At 37.5% G+C, this 25049-nt stretch overlaps 1 protein-coding gene across 1 annotated transcript in view; it reads right to left on the bottom strand.

Annotated features, from left to right (window-relative positions):
• LOC131428337 (PDZ domain-containing protein 8) overlaps positions 1-25049 on the bottom strand; it is a 70285-nt gene that overhangs the window by 8962 nt on the left and 36274 nt on the right. The window contains exons 2-7 of the mRNA XM_058592233.1: positions 17479-17676; positions 17125-17317; positions 9484-9694; positions 8398-9414; positions 7410-8337; positions 7255-7336 (exon numbers count right to left, since the gene is read on the bottom strand). Coding sequence (XP_058448216.1) covers positions 7255-7336; positions 7410-8337; positions 8398-9414; positions 9484-9694; positions 17125-17317; positions 17479-17676 — 2629 coding nt within the window. The remainder of the gene's footprint in view (positions 1-7254; positions 7337-7409; positions 8338-8397; positions 9415-9483; positions 9695-17124; positions 17318-17478; positions 17677-25049) is intronic.

Raw genomic sequence — 25049 nt, 5'->3', positions numbered from 1 at the left:
ACAAAACACGTTGATTTTTACCGCTCTTGTATATATAAGGGTGCCAAAATTTTGGGATCAACTCTATTTTCGTAAAGTTCTAGTGCTCAAAAGTTTAAGCACCTCGAAAAAAGCCTTCATGCAAAATTTGACCTAAATCGGACATGCTTAAGGGGTGCTGCCCGGTGGTAAAGGTTTGACAATTATCGATCTTGAAAAAGCACCATAGGGGGGAGTACATGAAATTTCCAAAATCGAAAATTTTTTCTGATGCCAAAACTCTTAAAACTGCATAAAACATCGAAATTTAGTGTCATCTCAAAAAAAAATTTTTTTGAAAAAATCAACTTTCTGGGACTTAGAAAAATTTTCATATTTTTTCTAAGTCCCAAAAAGTCGATTTTTTCCAAAAAATTTTTTTTCGAGATGACACTAAATCTCGACGTTTCATGCAATTCTAAGCCTTTTGGCATCAAAATTTTTTTTTCGATTTTGAAAATTTCATGTACTCCCCCCTATGGTGATTTTTCAAGATATATGAAAATTTCACTAAGTGGACTAAGAAGGCTTTTTGCCTTTCTCTATAGAAAGGTATTAGAATTGCTGGAAAAACCGACTTTCGAACGGAGCCTCGGAGACCCATAGTGTTATATACCATTCGACTCAGCTCGACGAGATCGGAAAATGTCTGTGTGTGTGTGTGTGTGTGTGTATGTGTGTGTGTGTGTATGTGTGTGCACTTTTCGAAGATATTTGAACGCGCTCAATTTTCTCAGAGATGGCTCAACCGATTTTAACAAACTTAGGCTCGTTTGAAAGCTACTATCGGGGCATTGATCAAGTTCGAAGATAAAATGGCTGTGACTTTTGGTTCCGGAGATATGATTGTATAAGTGACGTAACCGACAAAAAGCGTTGTATTTGAACGCGCTCAATTTTCTCAGAGATGGCTGAACCGATTTGAACAAACTTGGACTCGTTTGAAAGCTACTGGCGGGCCATTGATCAAGTTCGAAGATCAAATGGCTGTGACTTTTGGTTCCGGAGATATGATTGTATAAGTGACGTAATCGACAAAAAGCGTTGTATTTGAACGCGCTCAATTTTCTCAGAGATGGCTGATCCGATTTTAACAAACTTGGGCTCGTTTGAAAGCTACTGTCGGGCCGTTGATCAAGTTCGAAGATCAAATGGTTGTGACTTTTGGTTCCAGATATATGATGGTATAAGTGACGTAACCGACAAAACACGTTGATTTTTACCGCTCTTGTATATATAAGGGTGCCAAAATTTTGGGATCAACTCTATTTTCGTAAAGTTCTAGTGCTCAAAAGTTTAAGCACCTCGAAAAAAGCCTTCATGCAAAATTTGACCTAAATCGGACATGCTTAAGGGGTGCTGCCCGGTGGTAAAGGTTTGACAATTATCGATCTTGAAAAAGCACCATAGGGGGGAGTACATGAAATTTCCAAAATCGAAAATTTTTTTTGATGCCAAAACTCTTAAAACTGCATAAAACATCGAAATTTAGTGTCATCTCAAAAAAAAATTTTTTTGAAAAAATCAACTTTCTGGGACTTAGAAAAATTTTCATATTTTTTCTAAGTCCCAAAAAGTCGATTTTTTCCAAAAAATTTTTTTTCGAGATGACACTAAATCTCGACGTTTCATGCAATTCTAAGCCTTTTGGCATCAAAATTTTTTTTTCGATTTTGAAAATTTCATGTACTCCCCCCTATGGTGATTTTTCAAGATATATGAAAATTTCACTAAGTGGACTAAGAAGGCTTTTTGCCTTTCTCTATAGAAAGGTATTAGAATTGCTGGAAAAACCGACTTTCGAACGGAGCCTCGGAGACCCATAGTGTTATATACCATTCGACTCAGCTCGACGAGATCGGAAAATGTCTGTGTGTGTGTGTATGTGTGTGTGTGTGTATGTGTGTGTGTGTGTATGTGTGTGCACTTTTCGAAGATATTTGAACGCGCTCAATTTTCTCAGAGATGGCTCAACCGATTTTAACAAACTTAGGCTCGTTTGAAAGCTACTATCGGGGCATTGATCAAGTTCGAAGATAAAATGGCTGTGACTTTTGGTTCCGGAGATATGATTGTATAAGTGACGTAACCGACAAAAAGCGTTGTATTTGAACGCGCTCAATTTTCTCAGAGATGGCTGAACCGATTTGAACAAACTTGGACTCGTTTGAAAGCTACTGGCGGGCCATTGATCAAGTTCGAAGATCAAATGGCTGTGACTTTTGGTTCCGGAGATATGATTGTATAAGTGACGTAATCGACAAAAAGCGTTGTATTTGAACGCGCTCAATTTTCTCAGAGATGGCTGATCCGATTTTAACAAACTTGGGCTCGTTTGAAAGCTACTGTCGGGCCGTTGATCAAGTTCGAAGATCAAATGGTTGTGACTTTTGGTTCCAGATATATGATGGTATAAGTGACGTAACCGACAAAACACGTTGATTTTTACCGCTCTTGTATATATAAGGGTGCCAAAATTTTGGGATCAACTCTATTTTCGTAAAGTTCTAGTGCTCAAAAGTTTAAGCACCTCGAAAAAAGCCTTCATGCAAAATTTGACCTAAATCGGACATGCTTAAGGGGTGCTGCCCGGTGGTAAAGGTTTGACAATTATCGATCTTGAAAAAGCACCATAGGGGGGAGTACATGAAATTTCCAAAATCGAAAATTTTTTTTGATGCCAAAACTCTTAAAACTGCATAAAACATCGAAATTTAGTGTCATCTCAAAAAAAAATTTTTTTGAAAAAATCAACTTTCTGGGACTTAGAAAAATTTTCATATTTTTTCTAAGTCCCAAAAAGTCGATTTATTCCAAAAAATTTTTTTTCGAGATGACACTAAATCTCGACGTTTCATGCAATTCTAAGCCTTTTGGCATCAAAATTTTTTTTTCGATTTTGAAAATTTCATGTACTCCCCCCTATGGTGATTTTTCAAGATATATGAAAATTTCACTAAGTGGACTAAGAAGGCTTTTTGCCTTTCTCTATAGAAAGGTATTAGAATTGCTGGAAAAACCGACTTTCGAACGGAGCCTCGGAGACCCATAGTGTTATATACCATTCGACTCAGCTCGACGAGATCGGAAAATGTCTGTGTGTGTGTGTGTGTGTGTGTGTGTGTGTGTGTGTATGTGTGTGTGTGTATGTGTGTGCACTTTTCGAAGATATTTGAACGCGCTCAATTTTCTCAGAGATGGCTCAACCGATTTTAACAAACTTAGGCTCGTTTGAAAGCTACTATCGGGGCATTGATCAAGTTCGAAGATAAAATGGCTGTGACTTTTGGTTCCGGAGATATGATTGTATAAGTGACGTAACCGACAAAAAGCGTTGTATTTGAACGCGCTCAATTTTCTCAGAGATGGCTGAACCGATTTGAACAAACTTGGACTCGTTTGAAAGCTACTGGCGGGCCATTGATCAAGTTCGAAGATCAAATGGCTGTGACTTTTGGTTCCGGAGATATGATTGTATAAGTGACGTAATCGACAAAAAGCGTTGTATTTGAACGCGCTCAATTTTCTCAGAGATGGCTGATCCGATTTTAACAAACTTGGGCTCGTTTGAAAGCTACTGTCGGGCCGTTGATCAAGTTCGAAGATCAAATGGTTGTGACTTTTGGTTCCAGATATATGATGGTATAAGTGACGTAACCGACAAAACACGTTGATTTTTACCGCTCTTGTATATATAAGGGTGCCAAAATTTTGGGATCAACTCTATTTTCGTAAAGTTCTAGTGCTCAAAAGTTTAAGCACCTCGAAAAAAGCCTTCATGCAAAATTTGACCTAAATCGGACATGCTTAAGGGGTGCTGCCCGGTGGTAAAGGTTTGACAATTATCGATCTTGAAAAAGCACCATAGGGGGGAGTACATGAAATTTCCAAAATCGAAAATTTTTTTTGATGCCAAAACTCTTAAAACTGCATAAAACATCGAAATTTAGTGTCATCTCAAAAAAAAATTTTTTTGAAAAAATCAACTTTCTGGGACTTAGAAAAATTTTCATATTTTTTCTAAGTCCCAAAAAGTCGATTTTTTCCAAAAAATTTTTTTTCGAGATGACACTAAATCTCGACGTTTCATGCAATTCTAAGCCTTTTGGCATCAAAATTTTTTTTTCGATTTTGAAAATTTCATGTACTCCCCCCTATGGTGATTTTTCAAGATATATGAAAATTTCACTAAGTGGACTAAGAAGGCTTTTTTTAGATTAGCATCATTGTTCTCATACAAATAGGCAACGCAAATGTCAAGCACTAGTTTGGAAAAATGATGCTGACTGTGTGACATAAACACTGAAGCATGCTTTTGTGAACTACTCGAGTCAATCTGAATCAATTGGCGTCTAAAATTATTTAATAAATGTATGAAACATATTTTCATGAGACTGTTATGAAAGAAGAGAAAGGCATTATCACACCACTAGGTGGATTAAGAAGGGTTTTTTTAAATTGTTTGGTTTTCTGTAAAATGGCAGCTCTTTGAAAATAAAACCGCATTTTTTCATCACAAAATTGTTCATAAAAAATATTCATAATTTTTAATTTATTTCAAAACCGAAAGTCGGATGCACTCATGCGCACTCATAAAGGATTCTGGGACTCCAAAACCACGGACCACAGGTTGGAAATACCTGATCTATACTGTTGTGTAGCTTCAATTTGTGATTCGTAAAAAATAGGCATCAGTATCCGTAATGATGAAGTGACCAACTCAAAATCCAAAATTTAGGAAACCGCGCCACTAAACCGGAACGAAAACAGTTGGTGCTAAATTACAAGATTTAATTCAATTTATATCATTTATTGCCGTGAATACGTCTTACTTAAGTATGGGGTGCCTTTTCAAAATTCCCCCCGAGAAAGAATGGGTAGAACTTAACCGTGAATATGTCGAGTTGCACTAAACGCACCGTTCTTATGTTTTCTTCCTACCCTCCGAAATATGATCAGCAATTCATGATTAAATTTTGAACAGTGAGATAACCATCAATAACTCAAAATTTAGTTTTCTCAAACTTTTGAAAACAATGAGTAAAACTCAACACGCTTGCTTGCTTTTTCGCACTCGGAAGGCGGTTTGGGATTAGGGATGTCGTAATATCGATCGATTAATCGAGTAATCGATTAATAACCCAGATAATCGAGCAATATTTAATCGATTAACTAAAAACTAATATTCGATTATTGAACTAATCGAATAATCACAAAAATCCCATAGTAATAATCGAATAAATAATCGAGTAATCGATTAATAACCCAGATAATCGAATAAATTTCAATCGATTAGTTTCAAAATTATACTCGATTTTTAAATAATCGAATAATTCGAAATTTCCGACATCCCTATTTGGGATCTGTATTCTGAACTTGATTTAAGGTTTCGATTTTAGTTCCAGAATACAAGTTCAAAAGTTGGAACTAAGACTCTGGAACTAAATATTAATTCTAGATTCTGAAACTAGATTTTTAGAACTGGTTTCTTGACTAGATTTTGGAACTGAATTTAAGGTCGAAGTTGATTGATTTATATCGTTTGTTCATCCCCAGTTTTAACTTAATTATGGTCGTTCACCGGAAGGTCGGAATTCTTTTCCCGAATTCTGATTCAGGAATTCGATTTCCGAAACAAAATTTTAGATCTGAACTCCGAACCAGAATTTTAGAACTGCCTTCAGAACCAAAATTCAATTCACTTTCGCGGTTTACATACTGGATTCAGTTTCAGAATTTAATTAGCAAATTCAGTTCCAGATATCTGGTTAAGAATTCAGAACCCACATGCTAGAATTGAATTCGGAACTTGGATTCTGGAACTGAATACAGCTACTTTAGAATTCATGTTCAGAGTTCAATTCTAGAATTAAATTCGGATTCCGAAAATGAGTTCCTTTCCGAATTACTCATGTTCTATGTGTCAAAATTTGAGTATCGTATTGAGTGAAATTTACTCAAGCAATACGTTTATTGAAATTTATTGATTCATACGTTTATTGAAATCTTTTTACCCGGTCTAGGAGCAAATTAAAAGAACTCATTTTTTCAATTAACGTGAGTATTTCAATAAGCTATCGAAAATATGATCAGGAATTGGTGATAAAAGTTTCAGTAGTATGAAATAATCATAAGTATCTCAAAGCTATAGTTTTCTAACAAGTTTGGTATCAACGAGTATCAAAGAGACAACCTGAAGACAATCTCTAGCCAACGCAATGGACTTTTAAGTTCAGTAAATTATTTATTGAAGAACTTTTTGATATTTTATTCTATTACAATTATCCTTTTTTTTGTCCGATCTCATTAATTTCCGTGTTGGTAAAAGTGTGTCACAATGTGTCTAGTTATGAGAACGATTTTAGATATTTATAAGTATGAAGAAACGTGTTCGTTTCATTAGTAGTCACGTCATCCGGTTATGTCTCTAACATTACCCACCCACTTGTTTTTTATACCCGGATTTAACCTAGTAGCGGTCGTTCGCCGGGAATCCCAAGATGACTTTATGAACGCGAAGAGAATGAAAACATGTTCGAATAGATTGAGGATTTCAACAATTCTGCTCGACGAAAGCATAGGTACTGCTGAACCAAACAATTGATGTTGAAACTGACTTTCGAGTCTTAAAATACTATTCGATTGCTTGCTTAAAATTATAGTAAGTATAGTTTCAATAAGCGATGTGAAATAGAATCGAAATATAAAGATATTAATTGTAATGTTTAGCCTCACTTGTTTTTGAGACGCAATAATAATTTATTTCATTTTTACCGGACATGTCTTCATAAGGGCGTAATCCAACTAACTGACGCCTGCCTGTCACAAAAGAGCGCGTTTGCAAAATCAATCTAGGATCGAAATAATTGTTGGTTTTTTCGATATTTACCAAAATTCTTTCAGTCGAGTTTTTAAATTTTTTTCGAAATTCTTTATATACATTTCACACCAAATCTTTATAGACATTTCCCATTTGACATTGAAAAAAAACTGCACAACTTCGAAAAGTTGCATAAAAACGCTAAATGACTATGACTATGACTAAACCAACAATTTTCGCTGTTTCTGGTTTCGTCAGTAATGATTCTTTATAAACTATTTTGAGATCAATATTTCTATAAGGAGCGGTTAGTTGAATGAACTATATCACTTTAAAGGAAATAAAAAAAAGTTTTTTTTTTCAATTTCATTCTTCACTACCTCGTCATTAACCTCATCAACCATAAATCAACCTACCTTTATTTCCGCCGTCCCTGCCAGCGCTCAACAATGTTTGGTTGAGCGTTTCGCAATCCAGCGCAATGTGCAGCTTGGAAAGCTGGAAAGAGAGTACCGAAAAGAGACACGTGAGACGTGGCCGGAGTGAAGATCTGCTGTCGCGGTTCCCTCACCAGTTTGTTGATTTTCTCGGTTCGCACATCCGCTTCGTACTCGGCGTAGATGGTTTTGCTAGAACTCTTGGCAAGGGCCATCAACGTATCGGAAGAACCGTACTCGATCAGCGGCGCCGTCAGTTCTACTATTTGATCCATTTGGAGCTGCTTGAGATCTTCCGGAAGACTCTCGAGCCGCTGGGTGACCACTACGAATGGGTTGGGGCTCACATTCGCCAACGATTGTTTTCGCGGAGTATGCTGCGGGGTAGGAGGTAAACTTTTACTGCTTTGATTCATCGACGAAACCATCGGGATCGATAGATTGTTGACCGAGTTGACACGTTTCAGTCCTTGCGTCAGCAATTCGCTAAAACTCTGTCGATGTGTTTCCAACCTCGATTTTCCTTGCTGCTCTTCTGCCACAATATCTACGAAGTCTTCAACCTCGATTGTCGGTGATTCAGCTTCCGTCACGCGGAACTCGGGCTGTGAACCCGTCGTTGGTGTCTGCTGTACCGAATCTCCGGCATTGCATACCGTAGAACTTTGACACTTGCTGATGCACTTTTTATGGCAACACATGGCACAGTTTCGACACTGCACTGCATCCTTCAGCCAAATCTTTCTGCCACAATAATCACATTGTGTAGAACGATGGAAATGGGTTCGTATAAAGTCATGCTGCTGTGCGATTTGCGAACCTGGCTGTCCAGTTGATTTTGATTCCGATGAAGAATCGGGCTTGTCGTCATCTAATTTGTCGGCTGAACCCTTGCTAATATTGATAAGTTTGAGCTTCTTGATGTTTTCGCTGCTGCTTTTGACGGAAACGGCACTGTTTGTTGCAGAGACCAACGAACCACTCCAAACGAAGGAAAGTAGAATGTCACCATAGCAATAGTTTTGATCAAATCCTGACTGCATAGAGAGAGGGTGGTTGGATCTGAAATCAATAAAATGCCTTTAGTTTGAATTGAGAAGCGGTTTATTCACTACGACTTACACATCAATTGCTTCCGGGGGGAGAAGCGGATATTTTTTCAAATGGTGACCCAGTAAAGATTCGTTACACTCCATCAGTATACTGTTCAAGGGTATATTTAAATATCCCAACAGTCGATGCTCGTCACTGCTTTTACCAAACACGTTCACATTCAAGTATGAGAATTGTTCCGTTAGTTGAAAGCAGCTCAAATCATCCATCCGAATGAAGGAATTGAATACACAATCCACTGATGAATGCTGCGGGAATCCATCGTTTTGAGACTTTTTATTTGCAGCAGCATTTGCAGATGATTCGTTATTAAGTAATTTTGTACCAGAAACTTCTTCCTTTTTCCTTTCTTTGGAATCGTCCGCACGCTTGACCGGTGTTGTGCCGGGTGTGTTCGAATGACTGGATTCTCCTCCACTATCTTTCGAGCTCCGCCGGGACAAGCGAACTTTTTCCTTCGAACTGCCAACACTGCCTATCTGAACATTATCAATGTTTTTCGTAAAGGTGATATTCAAATTGGGATCAATTTCTTCGTACTCCTCCAAATCATCCATCAAACCGTCGTTCTTGATCGCGCCCGGTACGGATCGTTCGATACGCATTATAAACATCGGTCTGTTGAGGGATTTTATGATTTTGGCAACTTGGTTGATGGTCGTAACCCGTTTTCCCTGAATCGAAAGCAAAAGGTCACCACGTTTCAGTTCCGCTTTCGATGCCGGGGTGTTTGGAACAACGGCTTCAATGGTAACCGTTTGTTCCAATTGTTTGAAAACGATTCCTATTTGTTGGTTCTTTGCCTTATGGAGTTCTACATCCAGCGAAACAATGAGGTTACTGTCATCCTGCTGTCTCGCAATCACCCACGGCATGTGAGCCAACGTCAGAGTGCAGTACACGTGGGACAAACGGGTCGCCGAATTTAATCGGGTGATTTCTTCGACATTGATTTCCAATGATCCATTTGGTGAAATTTCGTTGAGATCGTAGTCCTCTTCCACGCGATGGAAGAATGGTTTATATCTGCAATAAAATGGTAAATCGGGTGAGTGGCAATAAACGGGACAAACTAATTTAGCCTCAGGGGTTTACCTTAATTTATAGTTTGGCAATGTGTGTTTCCGTCGAATCGCCTTACGGATCTGGTTTGATATCAGACTGGACACGTTAGACTGCATCTGGCGACCTTGGAACTGTGATTGCACTGCCAGGTCAACCTTCGGATCACCAACGAAACTGAGTGACCAGTGCGTGTACGGTTTCCGGGTGAATTGCAACCGAGCGATTCCTGAAACCTGCTGAACTGAAAAAGGGAAAACGAACGTATTAGCATTTTCATTAGGATTGCAGAGTGCTATCGAATTCAGTGTTGGTGGTCTCTCTAAGATCGAAGCCATAAACGATTTCAAGTTGTGTTGTTGATCATTGACGGGCCAATCGATTTTGGATTGATTTTTGACTTATTGGTTTTTTCGTTTCCGATTCGTCAAAAAGGGTAGAGGGTATCGATTTCGAACCATTTCTTGATCGAACGAAGTTCCGACGTATTCGAACGATTGATATATTGAGATACAACAAACCAGCAATGTTGTTTTTGTGTTAGCCTGAGATCAGTCGGAGATAATGGCTGTCCAATCCGGGTAAAACCTCGTATGTCTTCCACATCTATAGAAAACTTTTCAGACAAGGGTAAGGGCCGTTTTCTGTTGATGCAATTTTTGAAATAGAGTAAATATATTTTCGGTGATCAATTTTAAAGGTGGGGCCCGCTATTGTTGTTCCAAAGGGGTCCGCAATATAAAAAGGTCGGGAATCACTGATTTATATCATTTCGTTCGAAGTCATCATTGTCTAGCTTAATTATCGATCAGTACCAAACGAAAGTTTAATAATTAAATTTACCAGATTCGAAATCTTTGAATGATAAGAAGGGACTGCAAAAATGAAAATGTTTGTTTCTGAGGCAGGACTCGAACATGCAAGCCATCTCTAATCCGTGAAACTATTCTAGCAATTCGATCTACCATAGAATGTGACACAACACACATCAGAAGGGAACTCGATTGAACAGGGAACTTACATTTACGCTATAAGCAGCCCTTACACGTGACAATATTATTGTCAATCCAAAGTATTGTCAATACCGTCAATCCAATTGGCTTGGTAACTTGAGTCCGCGTTTTTCGAAAAAATCATGCGTTTGGAGCTTTAAATACTGCAACTGAATATAGTAACATTGAGAGAAACGGTCATTGTACATATTTAACTGTTTCCTCTCTGGAGAGAAAGTATTGTAGGATTGATGAGCAGGTTTGATTTTTTGACAATATTTTCGTCAATCCAATGAAGTTTCCATTACACGATCAAAAGTATTGTCAATACTCCTTGTATTGACAATAATATTGTCTCGTGTAAGGGCAGCTATATGTACATTGTCAATATAGCCTGGTTTTTAATCTTATCCTAATGTTTTAATAACACAGGTTTAATCTCAAGTAGCACCTGTAGCTTAATCATAAAAAAAGAAAATAAAACGTATGCTACATAAAGGTCGCATGAAAGACACAACGATACAAGCCGGATAATGATAGTGACAACAAAGTCAACATAATGTTACGAATTCACATATCATTATTTTTCTACTACAATATGTTTCAATGTGACTTTTAGGTAACTTGATTCTTACGGTATGTTCACATTGACTGTTTTTGGTTGCCAACAGGTCACCGCAACGAAATGTGACAATGAAAAAGTAACACACTACAAGACAAAGTTAAGCAATGATTTCATATCGGTTACAGTATTTGTTTTAATTAAAAAAAGAAAAACAAATACACTGTCGATAGAAAGATTCCATACATTTTCTTTTTTATCCCTCTATGGGTTACTCTGGCCGAGGTTGGGGTTTACAAGGCTCCACACTCACCATACCGGACGAAGGAGAATTTGTTACTTGGGCAGAAAATGTGCATCGTCTGGTAACCGGTCAATCATTGGTTCATGCATCTATATCGAATCGATATTTTGTCATTCTACCAACTGCTTCTGTGTTTCCAATGTCTTCGTTGATGACACTTCGGAGAATTTCATATTGTATCCGGTTCGGTTTTGGCCCTGCTTTCTTATATAGTCTTTAATGTCTGAAGCGGTACATATGATTATTACTTTAATTATCATTGAAATGATACTAACACTAACTTTTATAATCTGCTCTGATTGTGTGTGGTGGATTGTATAGGTGTGGATTGTGTAGGTGTGCAGACTTTGGACGAAGTTGTCCATGCTGTTTACGGCTCCCAGAGGTAACAAAGAGGACATGATTCGATTCCTCTTTCTAAGCTAAAAGACAGGGGAAACAAAAATATTGAGTTACTACACATTGCAATCTATGCACACATATATATTGGTGAATCATGGGAGATTTTATTAAATGATTAAATGTTTTATATTTTGTGTGGTTGTATCGATATTTTCCAAAACTATTTTAGGGTTAGGGTACATTGCTTTCGATATGAGATCTGTATCGTAGCCGATCGATTAAAGGTGGTGACTAATTGAACAGATTATTACTTAATTTTAAACTCTGAATGTTATTGGTAGGTGATATGAATCAAAGTCAGTTCTCTGCAAATGTTACATGTACCGTAGTAGGACTTGGATAAAATTCAGCAAACCATTTATGGGACTATCAATGGTTTATTTAATCGGAATAAAAATTGGGATATTCTTATGGCATCTTAAGAACTTCCATCTCCGAGAAAAGTGAGTGACATTATTTTCACATTTTTGGTGCATTATTTTCTCATTTCCGGAACCGGAAGATGGATACAGATGAAATTCCGGAACTTTGTTTGGAACCATGAGACCTTTAATTTGAATCTAAGTTTGTGAAAATCGGTTCTGCCATCTCCGAGAAAAGTGAGTGACATTATTTTCACTTTTTTGGTGCTAAAAACGGTCCGAAGCAAAATGTCACGAAAACGGATGCTGTACACAGTCTTCTTGGTACTTAGAATCAATTGTATGGAACAATATAAAAAATTGTGTTTCATGTCGCTCCCAAGCATTGCTTTGTCATACAGCGCTCAAAACTTCTACTGCTTTTTTTTTCATAAATACGTTTATTTCTTAAGGCAGTTTACATAAGTTTTTCTTCGCCGTAGCATCACTTTTACATAATATTCTTATCCTAATTTAATTCTAACATAGTCACAACGTTTTGAATTTATTAAAACATATTCTCTTATAGCTTAAATATCATCTTAGGTAACTCGTCATTAATTATGAAATCTACTCGGAAATATTATTTGAACCAAATGATTAACTTCTATAAATTATAAAATAAGCTGTTATTTTCAGAACTTTTGTTGATAATTTCATACACTGTTTCGAGTTTGTTTGTATCATTACATTATTTTTATTCTAATTTAGCTATTGGTTGAACTCATGGACGCAGCTGGGATCAGAGCTAAGTCTTAAAAGGGGCCTTTATTAAATTGAAACTCCAATTTTCTTTATGAAATGATAAATAAGTTTCATGTATGAAAGGTCACGACAAGCAAGAATGTCTCGAACTGGGATATTGGATAGTCTACCTTGGGTACGCAAAGAATTTATTAGTTGAGATCTGACATCACGATACTCCACGCATGTCCAAACGACATGATCAATATCCCGATAACCTTCTCCGCAAGCACAATGATTAGTCTCGGAGAGCCCAATTCGAAGGAGATGTGCATCTAACGTGTAGTGATTGGACATGAGTCTGGACATCACACGAATGAAATCCCTACTCACATCCAGTCCCCTGAACCATGCCTTTGTTGATATATTCGGAATAATTGAGTGCATCCACCGACCCAGATCATCTCTATCCCAAGAAGCTTGCCAGCTGGCAAGTGTTCTTTGGCGAGACGAGCAATAGAATTCGTTGAAAGCAATCGGTCGCTCATAAATTTCACCCTCAATAGCACCACGTTTGGCTAAAATATCGGCTCTTTCATTGCCAGGAATGGAGCAATGAGCCGGGACCCAGACTATAGTGATTAGATAATTATTGTTCAATATGTCGTTCAGGCACTGTTTTATTTTGCCCAGGAAAAACGGTTCAGTCTTGCCAGTCATGTTTGAGCGAATGGCTTCAATTGCACTCAGACTATCTGTGAAGAGGAAATAATGGTTTGGAGATAATGTGACGATTACACTCAAACTATAATGAACTGCTGCTAGCTCTGCTATATAAACAGATGCAGGTTCTTGAAGCCTAAATGAGGCCGAAACATTATTGTTGAACATACCAAACCCTGTCGCTTCTTCAATTCGCGATCCGTCCGTGTAAAACATTTTCTCAGAGTCAATATGCCTGAACTTACTTGAAAATATTTTTGGGATTTCCGTCGAGCGTAGGTGATCCGGGATTCCACGCACTTCGCGCTGCATGGATGTGTCGAAAAATAAAGTTGAGTCAGGGACATCTAGGAGGCTGACATGGATAGGAATATATCTTGAAGGGTTGATTTCCTGTGACATATGGTTAAAATATACTGTCATGAATTTTGTTTGAGATCGAAGCTCGACTAGTCGTTCGAAATAAACTTCTACTGCTGGAATGGAGGAAAAAGTCGCTTACACAAAATTGCGATATCTCCGTTAAAAATAGACGGATTTTAACAATCTATGGCTTGTTGGATAGCTATTACCGTGTGGAATCTAAGTATAGAAACATATTCTGTTTTCAAGGTCAAATGTGACAGATACTGTCAAAAAACTGAAAATTTTGACATTAAACTTTGAAATTAATGAAAGGTCTCCCCGTCACCCAGAACGCTATTGAATGGTTATGAGATCGGATGTTTACTTTTCGAGTTATACTAAGTTTTATGTCAAAATATTCAGTTTTTTGACAGTATCTGTCACATTTGACCTTGAAAACAGAATATTTTTTCAGACTTAGATTCCGCACGGTAATAGCTATCCAACAAGACATGCTCAAATCCGTCCATTTTCAACGGAGATATCGACATTTTTGTGCTAGCGACTTTTCCCCCTATTCCAGCAGTAGAAGTTTTGAGCGCTGTATGACAAAGCAATGCTTGGGAGCAACGTGAAACACGATTTTTTGTATTGTTCCATACAATTGATTCTAAGTACCAAGAAGACTATGTACTGCATCCTTTTTCGTAACATTTTGCTTCGGACCGTTTTTAGCACGGTTCGTTTTCGGCAACATAATCGTTCGAATATGACATAAGTAAACCAGATGATGGCAGCATTTTCGAGTTGAAGGCAATTCCATAATTATATTGATTTAAACTACTTACAGCAATAAATGCTGGAAGAATATAACACCCATATACCATTCGAATCAGTTCGTCGAGATCAGCAAATGCGTGTGTGACAAATAATTTCACTCAATTTTATCGGAGATGACTCAACCGTTTTCTACAAACTCGGATTCATATGAAAAGTCGTACGCTCCCAAACAAGGTTCCTGAATTACGTTTGGACCCGACTTCTGGTTCTGGAACTACAGGATATGTGAAACGAAATTAAAATAGTGTAACTAATTTTTCTCTTAGATGGCTGAACCGATCAAAGATTCAAATGAAATCTAAGATTCAAATAAAAGGTCTTGCATTTTAGTCAGATCCAACTTCCGGTTGATTAGTATAACAATGTCCATTTCACATAAAATAATCAGGTTTATCGGGTTTGCAGATTTGTTTCTCAAAGCTCAATAATTTTCTCAAAAAAGGAAAAATCGAATTTCGTAAACAATAATTCAAATTGAAAGACTTATGGTCCCATAAAAAAAATTGGTGAATTTTACCGATTCCGGCTTCCGATTCTGGAATTACAGGGTGATGAGTTTTTTAAATTCAAACCGATATAAAAGTTAGACTCAAAACTATTGCAATTTGTTCGTCATGTTAATTTACGATCATATGAACCGTTTTGGGTTATGCTGGTTCTTGAATACCGGCTCTGGAAGTACCGTAATTATTCACGAAAAACTATAAAAAGCAACTTACTTCTACATCTTATGGAATGTTCAATCGATTGTCACACGTTTAGATTCAAACTCGATCCGATTTGCAGTTTCCACGTTACAGGGTAATGAGTGATTAAAATCTCAAATTGCCGCTTAAAACGACGGTCATTAAAATAATAAAAAGCCTTGGTATTACATTCCTGTATTGGAATTCAACCTTCTGTTTTCAACAGACTTCGCAGCCGATTCAAAGTGTACAGAACCATTGCATGGCTGGTGCTACGATTCTACTGACACTACGAATCCTTCCAGGTCGGGGCTCGAACATACGACAACTGGTTTGTAAGACCAGCGCCCTGCGCATTGAACCGCTAACCCGGGATGCCATGAGAATTAAACACCGAAGAATATTCATGCAAAAAAACATATACGATTTTTTTAAAAAAAGGTATCATCTCACTATTAGGTGGATTAAACACGTTTTTATATTCATAAGCGAACGGTCGATTTCGGTATGGGCCGTCTGTGTCCAGCTTCTTTACCTTATAAAAGTGTAAATTGACTTCCACCCCCATGTGCCAAGCGAGAATAAGCGCCCTGTAGCTCATCATCCAAATCCTAGGGATGCAGCAAACGGAAAAAATCTTCTAAATTCAATTAATAACTGTTTACGAATCGAAAAATGTATGTTAGTTTATTCCGAATTAAACTTTCTAGTTTTTATTCAAGTTTAAAATTTTTTTTTGGAAGAATCCTCAAGTGATATTCACGAAAATATAAGTGTTAATATTATAACAATTTTTTGTCTCTCCGTTTAGGTTGTGGATCAAGTTCAAAGTTCAAATCGCTGTCATTCCTGATTCTGGAGGTATACTGATATAAGTAAAATAACCGACAGAACGCAATTTTTCCATTCCACTCAATTTTCTCGAGAGAGCTAAATCGATTTTGATATTATCAGGCTGGGGACGGGTATAGCGTGATGGGTAAGTCGATGCCTTTCACGCAGCTCGCCTGGGTTCGATTCCCAACCCCGCACATAGAGTCAGAAAGTTTTTCTGGCCCGAAGAGGCAAATGACACTAATGTTAAAGCCTCTATAACTGAAACAAAAAAAAAATATTATCAGGCCAGTTTGAAAGCTAATCTCGAGATGCGAAGATAAAAAAGCTATCACATTTGATTTCAGAGAAATTAAGGTGACTAATGACTTTATCCGATTTAAACAATTCTTTACGTGCTTTGAATTACAGTTGGAACTATGAATAAGTTAAAAATTACGTTAATTTCGTCTTTAATCTCGTTCCTATGAAATTGTTCAGGATAAACGTGTAAAAGGATACATAATTCAGTAGTAATGTTAATTTAAATAAATTTAATTTCTCCCAATCAAAATCTTATATAAAATGTGAGATACATACTGCCAAATTTGATTACGTAGGACGAAAACGTGTTTTTTTTTTGTTCGAACTACGCATCAGTATTCGAGCATTAAATGAGCGAGCAGAGAATATTCAATGGTTCAGTTTGCATTATTTACATTGTTCCGCTCGGCAGAGACTCGGGTGAACTTCTATTACAAACTCAATTTTGAGATACCATTCCGGCAGTTACGAAACCGAAACATCTTTATTACGAACCATTAGCCCACAAATTATGCAAAACATGGACCATTAAATCGGCTGACGGCAGCTGAGGAAATTGCTACGAAAAACCGTCACACAAAAAATTAGCATCAGCTACCTTTCAGAGCAAGCGATCCTTTCTTGCCGAGCACCATGTCGGCATCGATGGATAACCGAAATTGGCCCTCGTAGTGAAGATCCAACAGCACATCCAAACTCTCGATATGGCCCTCCTCGGGGTGTAGCTCAACGTTATGCAGTCGAAAGTTCTTAATTTCTGGAAATTGGTTACCCAGGTCGAGATCCCGTATCTAAAAAGAAAAAAAAACAAGAAAAAAAAAACACACGAATAAGATATCTGTCGGATTCCGGAGCTACCATCTGTTGCATGATTAATGCAATGAATTGCCGCCCGAGGGAATCCTGTATTCTTCGATAACAACATTCAAGACTGTGATGTGAAGATACTCACCGACAGTTTGTCGAACAACCTTCCGGTGGTGGTTTTACTAATCAGTTCATCCAGTTCCAAGGAGAGCTTTCGGTGAAACCACTTGCGCACTTGATTCGAGTGGCGAAGTTCAAAGTAAAGAAACTGCAGAATCCAATTGATGGCCATTATGGTCGATTTGCTTTCAGTGTCTGGGGCTTTGATGCTGGCCAAAAGAGTCTGTTGTTGGTAGGTAGGAAAAACAAGAAAAGAATGAGTGTAATCAGGTGCGATAGATCGATTTTGTAATGTAGAAAAACATGATTCATTTCAATCCTTCTCCAATGGGTATTATAGAATGAATGTAAGGCAGCGAGTCCTCTCAGTGGGCTCAGGAAAATTTTCAAATATTTGTACAGGTTCATCGGAAAATCCCATCAGCAAACGTCAGATCCTTTGCGTTCTTTGTTTGGGAACAATTAGTGTGAGGAAAATGGGACCGTCGTGGGCGAAACGAAAAGCTACCGAACAACATCGAATAAGGACAGCGTAACGTATCTCACTGTTGCCTAGCACCGCTGGATGGCAAACGAGAAAAAAGAAATCCGTGGAGAATCCCCAGTGGTGTTATGCTGCTGTAAATAACTTGAGAATCCATTGCTGTGCCAGAAAAAAAAATCATTCAATGGTGAAAACCAACGACGGGCTTCAATTTCATCCAACATGTTTTCACATTCAAGTTAGAATATGAGAATAGCTCAATGCCATCCCGGCATCGGGCAGTGTTATTAAAATTCTGTCCGGTTTTTTGATTTAATGGGAATTACTTCCAACTTGTTGCATTAAAATGAATATGCTAAACATTGGTGGCGAGTAATATTTATGAGTTTATGACGATTTAGGAGAACTAAAACATAACTTCGCTGGGTTAGCCCACCTACTAGAAAATATTTGAACGAAAACATCACCAGACCGGCAAAGAGTGGGTGCTGGTAATGCGATTCGCAAGGCAAGAAGACGACGGTGGATAATGGTTTCCGCTAGTCATTAGTTGAAGTGTTTGCTAAAGCCATCTCTTTTGTGAACGGTTTTATTTTAAAAGCAACGATTCACTTGTTAAATGGCACCGGAGAACAACAATCAGTACTCAATTTCTAGAGTTTCTACAGCAAATTGCTTAAACAGATAGAGACTGTTTTCCACATTTGAAAGCTTATCGAAGAACAATTACGTTGGTTTGCGTTGTGACAATAGTCTTGGCATATTGCACACTGGTTCAATAAGGTTTTGTGCTAATTAGCTAATACGAATTGCTTAGGAAATGGTACTCCGGAAATAACACTATTCCAACTCAAATTAGTATTGTAGTCATCATTGACGGTCGCCCCCATCTTCATCATTCACTGAGAAGACTAAAGGATAATGAAATAAGAGAATGTTGATGCTTCACCTACTGGATGTTAAGAAGACGACTCATCAGACATTCCGTAGGTGTCCCGGAGTTGGTGATTGATTCGTGAGCGATGCAACGACTGAATCTGTTTTGAAAGTTAAAATACACTTCATTACAGTTTTAAACGCAGCAGAAACCAATTTTGATTTTCTATGCGGTTCGTCTTCCTTTCAAAGTTTTTGTCGAACAGGGATCGGTTATGTATGCTCAGATCTAACATTGAGTTCCAGAATCCAGATCTAAAACTGATATCATGAACATTGTTCATGAACTATGGAAATGAAATCCTAAATCAGAATTATGGATTCGAATCAAGAAAATAAATTGAGGAACTAAATTCAGTTCCAGAATCCAAAACTAGAATTAAGTTTCAGAGTTACAGTTTTAAATACTAAACCAGCAAATCTACAACTAACATTTGGAACTGAAGTATGAAACTAAATCCGAAACGTGAAATTAAGTTCATAATTCAGATGTTGATTAGCATCAGTGTGAAAACCGACTTTTCAGCCGAAAGCCAAATGTCACATACCACTGAGCAAATATCTGTGTGTGTATATGGGCAAAAAACAGTAACAAAAGTATGCTCTCAGTTTTCTTGGAGTTGGCTGAACCGATTTTCACAAACTTATATTCAAATAACACGTATTACAAACCCATAGTCTGCTATTGAATTTGACTTGGATCCGACTTTCGGCTCCGGAAATACAGGGTCATATGTGCAAATTTATGAAACAATGTGCACTCAGTTTGCTCGGAGATGATTTAACCAATTTTCACAAACTAAGATTTAAATGAAAGGTTTTAAAGTTTTTTTTTAAATTTCATAGAAAATTTGATCCATGTGAGACTTTCTATTTCCGGAACTACAGTGCGCTAAATGGAATATTTTCAGTTCGCTTTCACATCTCATCCAAGTCAGTCGATAAAACAAAACCGCTTACGTTCGGGACGGAAGAAACCAAGTACAGTATTGTGCAGTGAACAATAGAACGACCTCGGAATGAGTGAACCAAACGAACAAAAGCTACCGCCGACACGGAAGAATACAATTATTGTTGACTTCAGGCAGCGCAAAATTCAATTTTCGATACGAGAACTTGAAGGTTTGCTCAAAGAGCAAATGCATCTTGACATTAAACGTGTGCATTTACTTCAATGCAATAAAACAAACAATGTTGTTTACAACCAGTTTTATAAAAAGTTGGATGCAATTCAATTCGCAAAAGACAATAACAATGTGCACTATGGGGAGCACGAACACATTAAGTACAACATTCCAGTATATATGGAAGATAGTGCTATAGAAGTGCGTGTGCATGATTTTCCCTCAAGCGTCATCGATCCTTATATTCGCAAAACTATGTCCGCATACGTAGAGATTCTCTCTATCGAAAAAGATAAGTGGAGGAACTTTTTCTCCGGTATTCTAAATGGCGTACGTTTGTTACGCATGCGCTTGAAGAGGCCTATACCTTCTTATGTGACTTTCGGTCAGTATACAAGAATCCCGTGCAAATCACTTGTTACCTATGACAATCAGATGGCAACATGTCAATATTGCCCAAAAGCTGTTCACTATGGTAAGCCATGTGATAAACTGAACAAGAAGACATTTACACCAAAAGATAACGGTGCTTCTTTCACACCAACCCCGAGAAACACCAGTATACTTGTGACAGCCACTTGTACGCAAAAAGGCCTGAATAAAAAAAATTATTAAAAAAAAATCATGAATATTTTTCCCGAAGCTCAATTCGATTTCTAAGTAATGGTTGACCCGTTTTCTCGATTTTGTCTCAAAATCTACTGTTCAAGCTCCGGTCAAAATCTTCAAAACGGAACTCACTCATTTTTCTTAGAGATGGCTGAAAATGATCTAGAAAATGAATAACTTTCTTCTAAGACGGTGTGAATTTTAAAAACTCATCACCCTGTAATTTCAGAATCTGAATAAGGAATCGGATAAAGTTCATAAATTTTGTTTGGGACGAGTATGGCTTTTAATTTGATTATTCGTTTACGAAATTCGTTTTGGCCGTTTTGGGGAAATGATCGAGCTCTTTCATTCCTGATATTTTCTGAACCAAAACTCGGAATTTCGGTGTAATCGTAAAAGTTAGTTAAATTTACCTAAAGGATTGTAAACCAAGTTATTTGTTAAGAAATTTTTGAAAATCAATGTAGTCATCTTGAAGACATCATAGTGTGTTTCAAATAATTTGGGTACTTTCCGGGTCCGAAAACCGAATACCGGTAAAACTGAAATAAGTAATCGATAAACCCGATTGCTTTATGTTAAATTGACATTTTTACACTAACCACTGTGTATCTCCTGAACCGGAAGTCGGATCTGATTAAATAAAACTACAAGGATCAGCCCCATGAGGTTGTTCGAGCCGTTGATGTGGAACAAGGCAACCAAAATCCCAATGATTGACATTTTCAATTAATCGTCACACTTTTGAATCCGCAAATGCACAAGAGTCTGCTTAGATTGATCCTTATTAGGAATCAACACCGAACACGCGAACCCAGAATATAGACTCTATTTATCGTGATTTGTATTTGTTTCGTAGCCGACGAAATTACATCAATAGCCCAATTATACATGCTTGCGATACGGATATCGATATATAAACTTCTCTTCACCAAGCTTGTGTTCAAGTTTTGTATGCAAGCAGCTATTTTTATAGCGTTTCTCTACCATTACTACCATTTTGCGATTTCGGTTGAAGCGATAAAATATTTCTCATTATCAATCGAGTTCATCTTATACAAATTAGAAATTGGTCTTATGCACTTAAAATTTACCCTGGGGTAGTTGTCAATTTCTCAGGCGAAACGACATAACATGGGATTTCATCCAATCTTGCATGACACAAGATTAAAGCATACCAATAAAAGCTTCAAATCGTTTATGGCAATTTTCATCTTCCTGTGTCCCACTTAAAAAAAAAACGTTCAACGGTGGTCCTTCATTGGTCCAATACGTTGGATCATTGGTCTAATGAAAGTCCAACCAATCGTTCAACGGGAGGCCAACACGGGACCTTCGTTTGCCGATTTTAAAACAGACCGTTGAACCGGATGCCATTTTGTCGTGAATACGACTTACTTTACTATGGGGTGCCTTTTCAAAATTTACCCTCTGAGAGAGTGATAAGTTTTTGATCGTGAATATCTAACGAATCAACATAATTTTTGCTACATGCCATCGGAAATATGATCACAATTTTATGATAAAATTTTCAGTTGTGTGACATAATCTCAAATAGTTCAAAATTAAACTTTTCTGAAATGTTTGGTATAAACGAGTATCAAAGAGAATAATTCATAAGGCGCGTTTGCTTTTCTCGTATTTTTAAAGCTCATAGCTCAGTGATCTGTGGAAGGATTTATACAATCTAACTACCAATAGAATCGAAATTTTTGAACTTAAACATGTATAGCAAAAGCATTGAAGTATTTCAATAGTACACTATTGAAAAACCTGTCTCATTTGACCCATGTCAACACCAGCCAATCAGAACGCGTTCTGAGGAAAAGAACAAAATATCTGCTGCTGTACAACAAATTGTTCGAGAAAAATGTTCCGAAAAGTGGTGAAAATCGTAGTGAGTTCCTCAATTTGGTCCTTCTGAATGCTAGAAACGAATCCCTACAGCATATTGATAGTTTCTTTCAATAAATTATGCAAATCCGAAATGAAATAATCGACATTTAAATTCTGTATGCGGCTATTTTTATAGCCGTTTGGACCGCCCATTAGTGAAAAAGCTACAAACGAAATCACGTAAAAGAAAGCTCCTAACAAAAATTGAATCAGTTTGGATTCTTTCGCCAATGCGAGCAGATGTATTTTGTGCCGTTTGCAAAGCTAGTTTCGCTTCCGACAAGAGCGATTACGTCACAGCTGCCAGTCATTTGCATTGGTGAAAAAACAACGGTGGAGAGCATTACACAAAATCAGCCGTTCTAATGGCTCTAAAAGTTTTCTGAAGAACTATTAGGATTTCTTGCTCGCAACTCGAAGGAAAATATCCTCAGCTTATTGCAAATCTAGAACAGTTTGGTAAAATTTGTGTACTTTTCGCTGTGTGAAATTCACAGTAATCGAGATCAAGTGAAGCATTCTTTGTTTTTGCGAAAAATGTGGAAAAGGAGAATGCTTGCTTAATTCATACAATTGATCAACTAATTGATATTCGGAAGTGTTAAGGAACATGTCAGTTGATTTCGTATTCACGACATCCAGTTATGTCTCTGACATTACCCACCCGCCTTTTTTTCGTTCAACAAACCCGGCAGACAGAGGTCCATTGTTGGGCCACTTCTAATATGAGGAGTTGGAGCCCCGTTGGACTAGTTTTACTGCAGAATTTCTGAAGTTGTCTCCACTTATTTGTTTAAACTAACAATACATACCTGCACAATACTTCTACTTCACGTAGAATAACAACAAATTTTCTTTCTATGTAAAGGTAATACTGATTTTCACACTATTTTTGCAAAAGAAAAAACAACAACAAACCGTTACAGCAAATTGAACGAATATTTCGTGCAATATGTCGTTCAACAAGCGCTCAAAAACCAACAAAATTGAACGGCCTGCTGAGAGGGGTAGCAACAACCTATCCTATCCTATCGCTTCTATTTGTAGATTCGCGTGCTTCCAACAGCTTTGCTTTTGCTTCGATTGACCAATCAGAGCGATGCTTTCCCTTTGATATATCATTTACTCCTTCAAAACCGTCGACTATGGCAGAGAAATGCGGTATGCCGGAGATTTTTTGCAGCCAAAATAGGACACTGCTAGCTATTAATCAACATTTCAATGATATAAAATTAAAAATACATGGCTATGAACATTCAAATCAATACGTAGAAATATTTCCAATCAAATGGTGACATGATATTAATAATTGATACAAAATTGACTGAGCTGTAATTGTTAAAAACCTGACCACATTTCTACGTGTATTTTTCTTGAGTTTCTAGTTTGCACCGCTATATAGAAAACAAAAATGTGTTCCACATTAAAAAAAAAGTTTTTATGAGATTTTGAGACCTTTCATTTGAACCTTAGATAGAGGAAATAGGTTCAGCCATCTCCGAGAAAAATGAGTGACATTATTTTAGCTTTGTTACACATATCATCTCGTAGCTCTGGAACCGGAAGTCGTATCCAAATGAAATTCTGGAACCTTGTATGGGAGCACGGGACTTTTCATATGAATCTAATTACACACATTTGCTGAACTAACGAACTGATTCCAATGGTTTATGAGAGTAAGTTATGTTTTTCTAACAATTATTGCTATAAGCAGTTTAAATGAATATAAATATGAAAATAAATTTCTCAAAAAGCGTAGATAGAAAAAAGTGACAGTCGATTAAAATTCAAACTTGATTGACAATTCAATAGTAGCTTTTAAACGAGGCTAGGTTTGTTATAATCGGTTAAACCATCCGAGAGCAAACTGTGCGGAGAAGAAATCTTTAAAACGGTGCACACTTACATACACACAGACATTTTCCAATTTCGTCAAACTGAGTCGAATCGTATATAATGCTAGGGGTCTCCGAAGATCCGATCAAAAGTCATTGAACGGTTTTGCATCGTCGCTCTAAGTGACGGGTTGAAATTTCTAGCACACGTCACCTTGTAATTCCGGCACCGGGAATTGGATTCAGATAAAACTGTACATCGACGTATGGGAGCATAATAGAGATGGTCGGGTACGGGTTAAAAAAACTTTGTCGGGTTTCGTGTTTTTTTTCGGGTTCGGGTCGAGTGCGGGTGAAGATTTTTATTATTTTATCGGGTAAGGGTCGGGTTCGGGTCGGATACAGGTAAGTTCTTTATTTTCGATCGGGTACGAGTCTGGTTCGGGTTTGAAAACATGCTTATCCGACCATCTCTAGAACATAACATCTTTCATTTAAATCTTATTGAAACTAAGGATCTGAGAGGTCTGAGATCCGGTATATCTGAAATCAAAGTACTTAGTCATCAATTAACCGGAGTTACTTAAGTTGGAAGTATTTTGCCCGATTTACAGTGTCTTGATAGGAACACTCTTTCATGCAGCCCACCTGGGTTCGATTCCCAACCCCGCACATAGGGTCAGAAAGTTTTTCTGGTCCGAAGAGGCGA

The sequence above is a fragment of the Malaya genurostris genome, chromosome 2 (assembly GCF_030247185.1).
Source record: "Malaya genurostris strain Urasoe2022 chromosome 2, Malgen_1.1, whole genome shotgun sequence".
Taxonomy (NCBI): Eukaryota; Metazoa; Arthropoda; class Insecta; order Diptera; family Culicidae; genus Malaya; species Malaya genurostris.
This window is presented reverse-complemented; position numbering and strand designations above follow the sequence as displayed.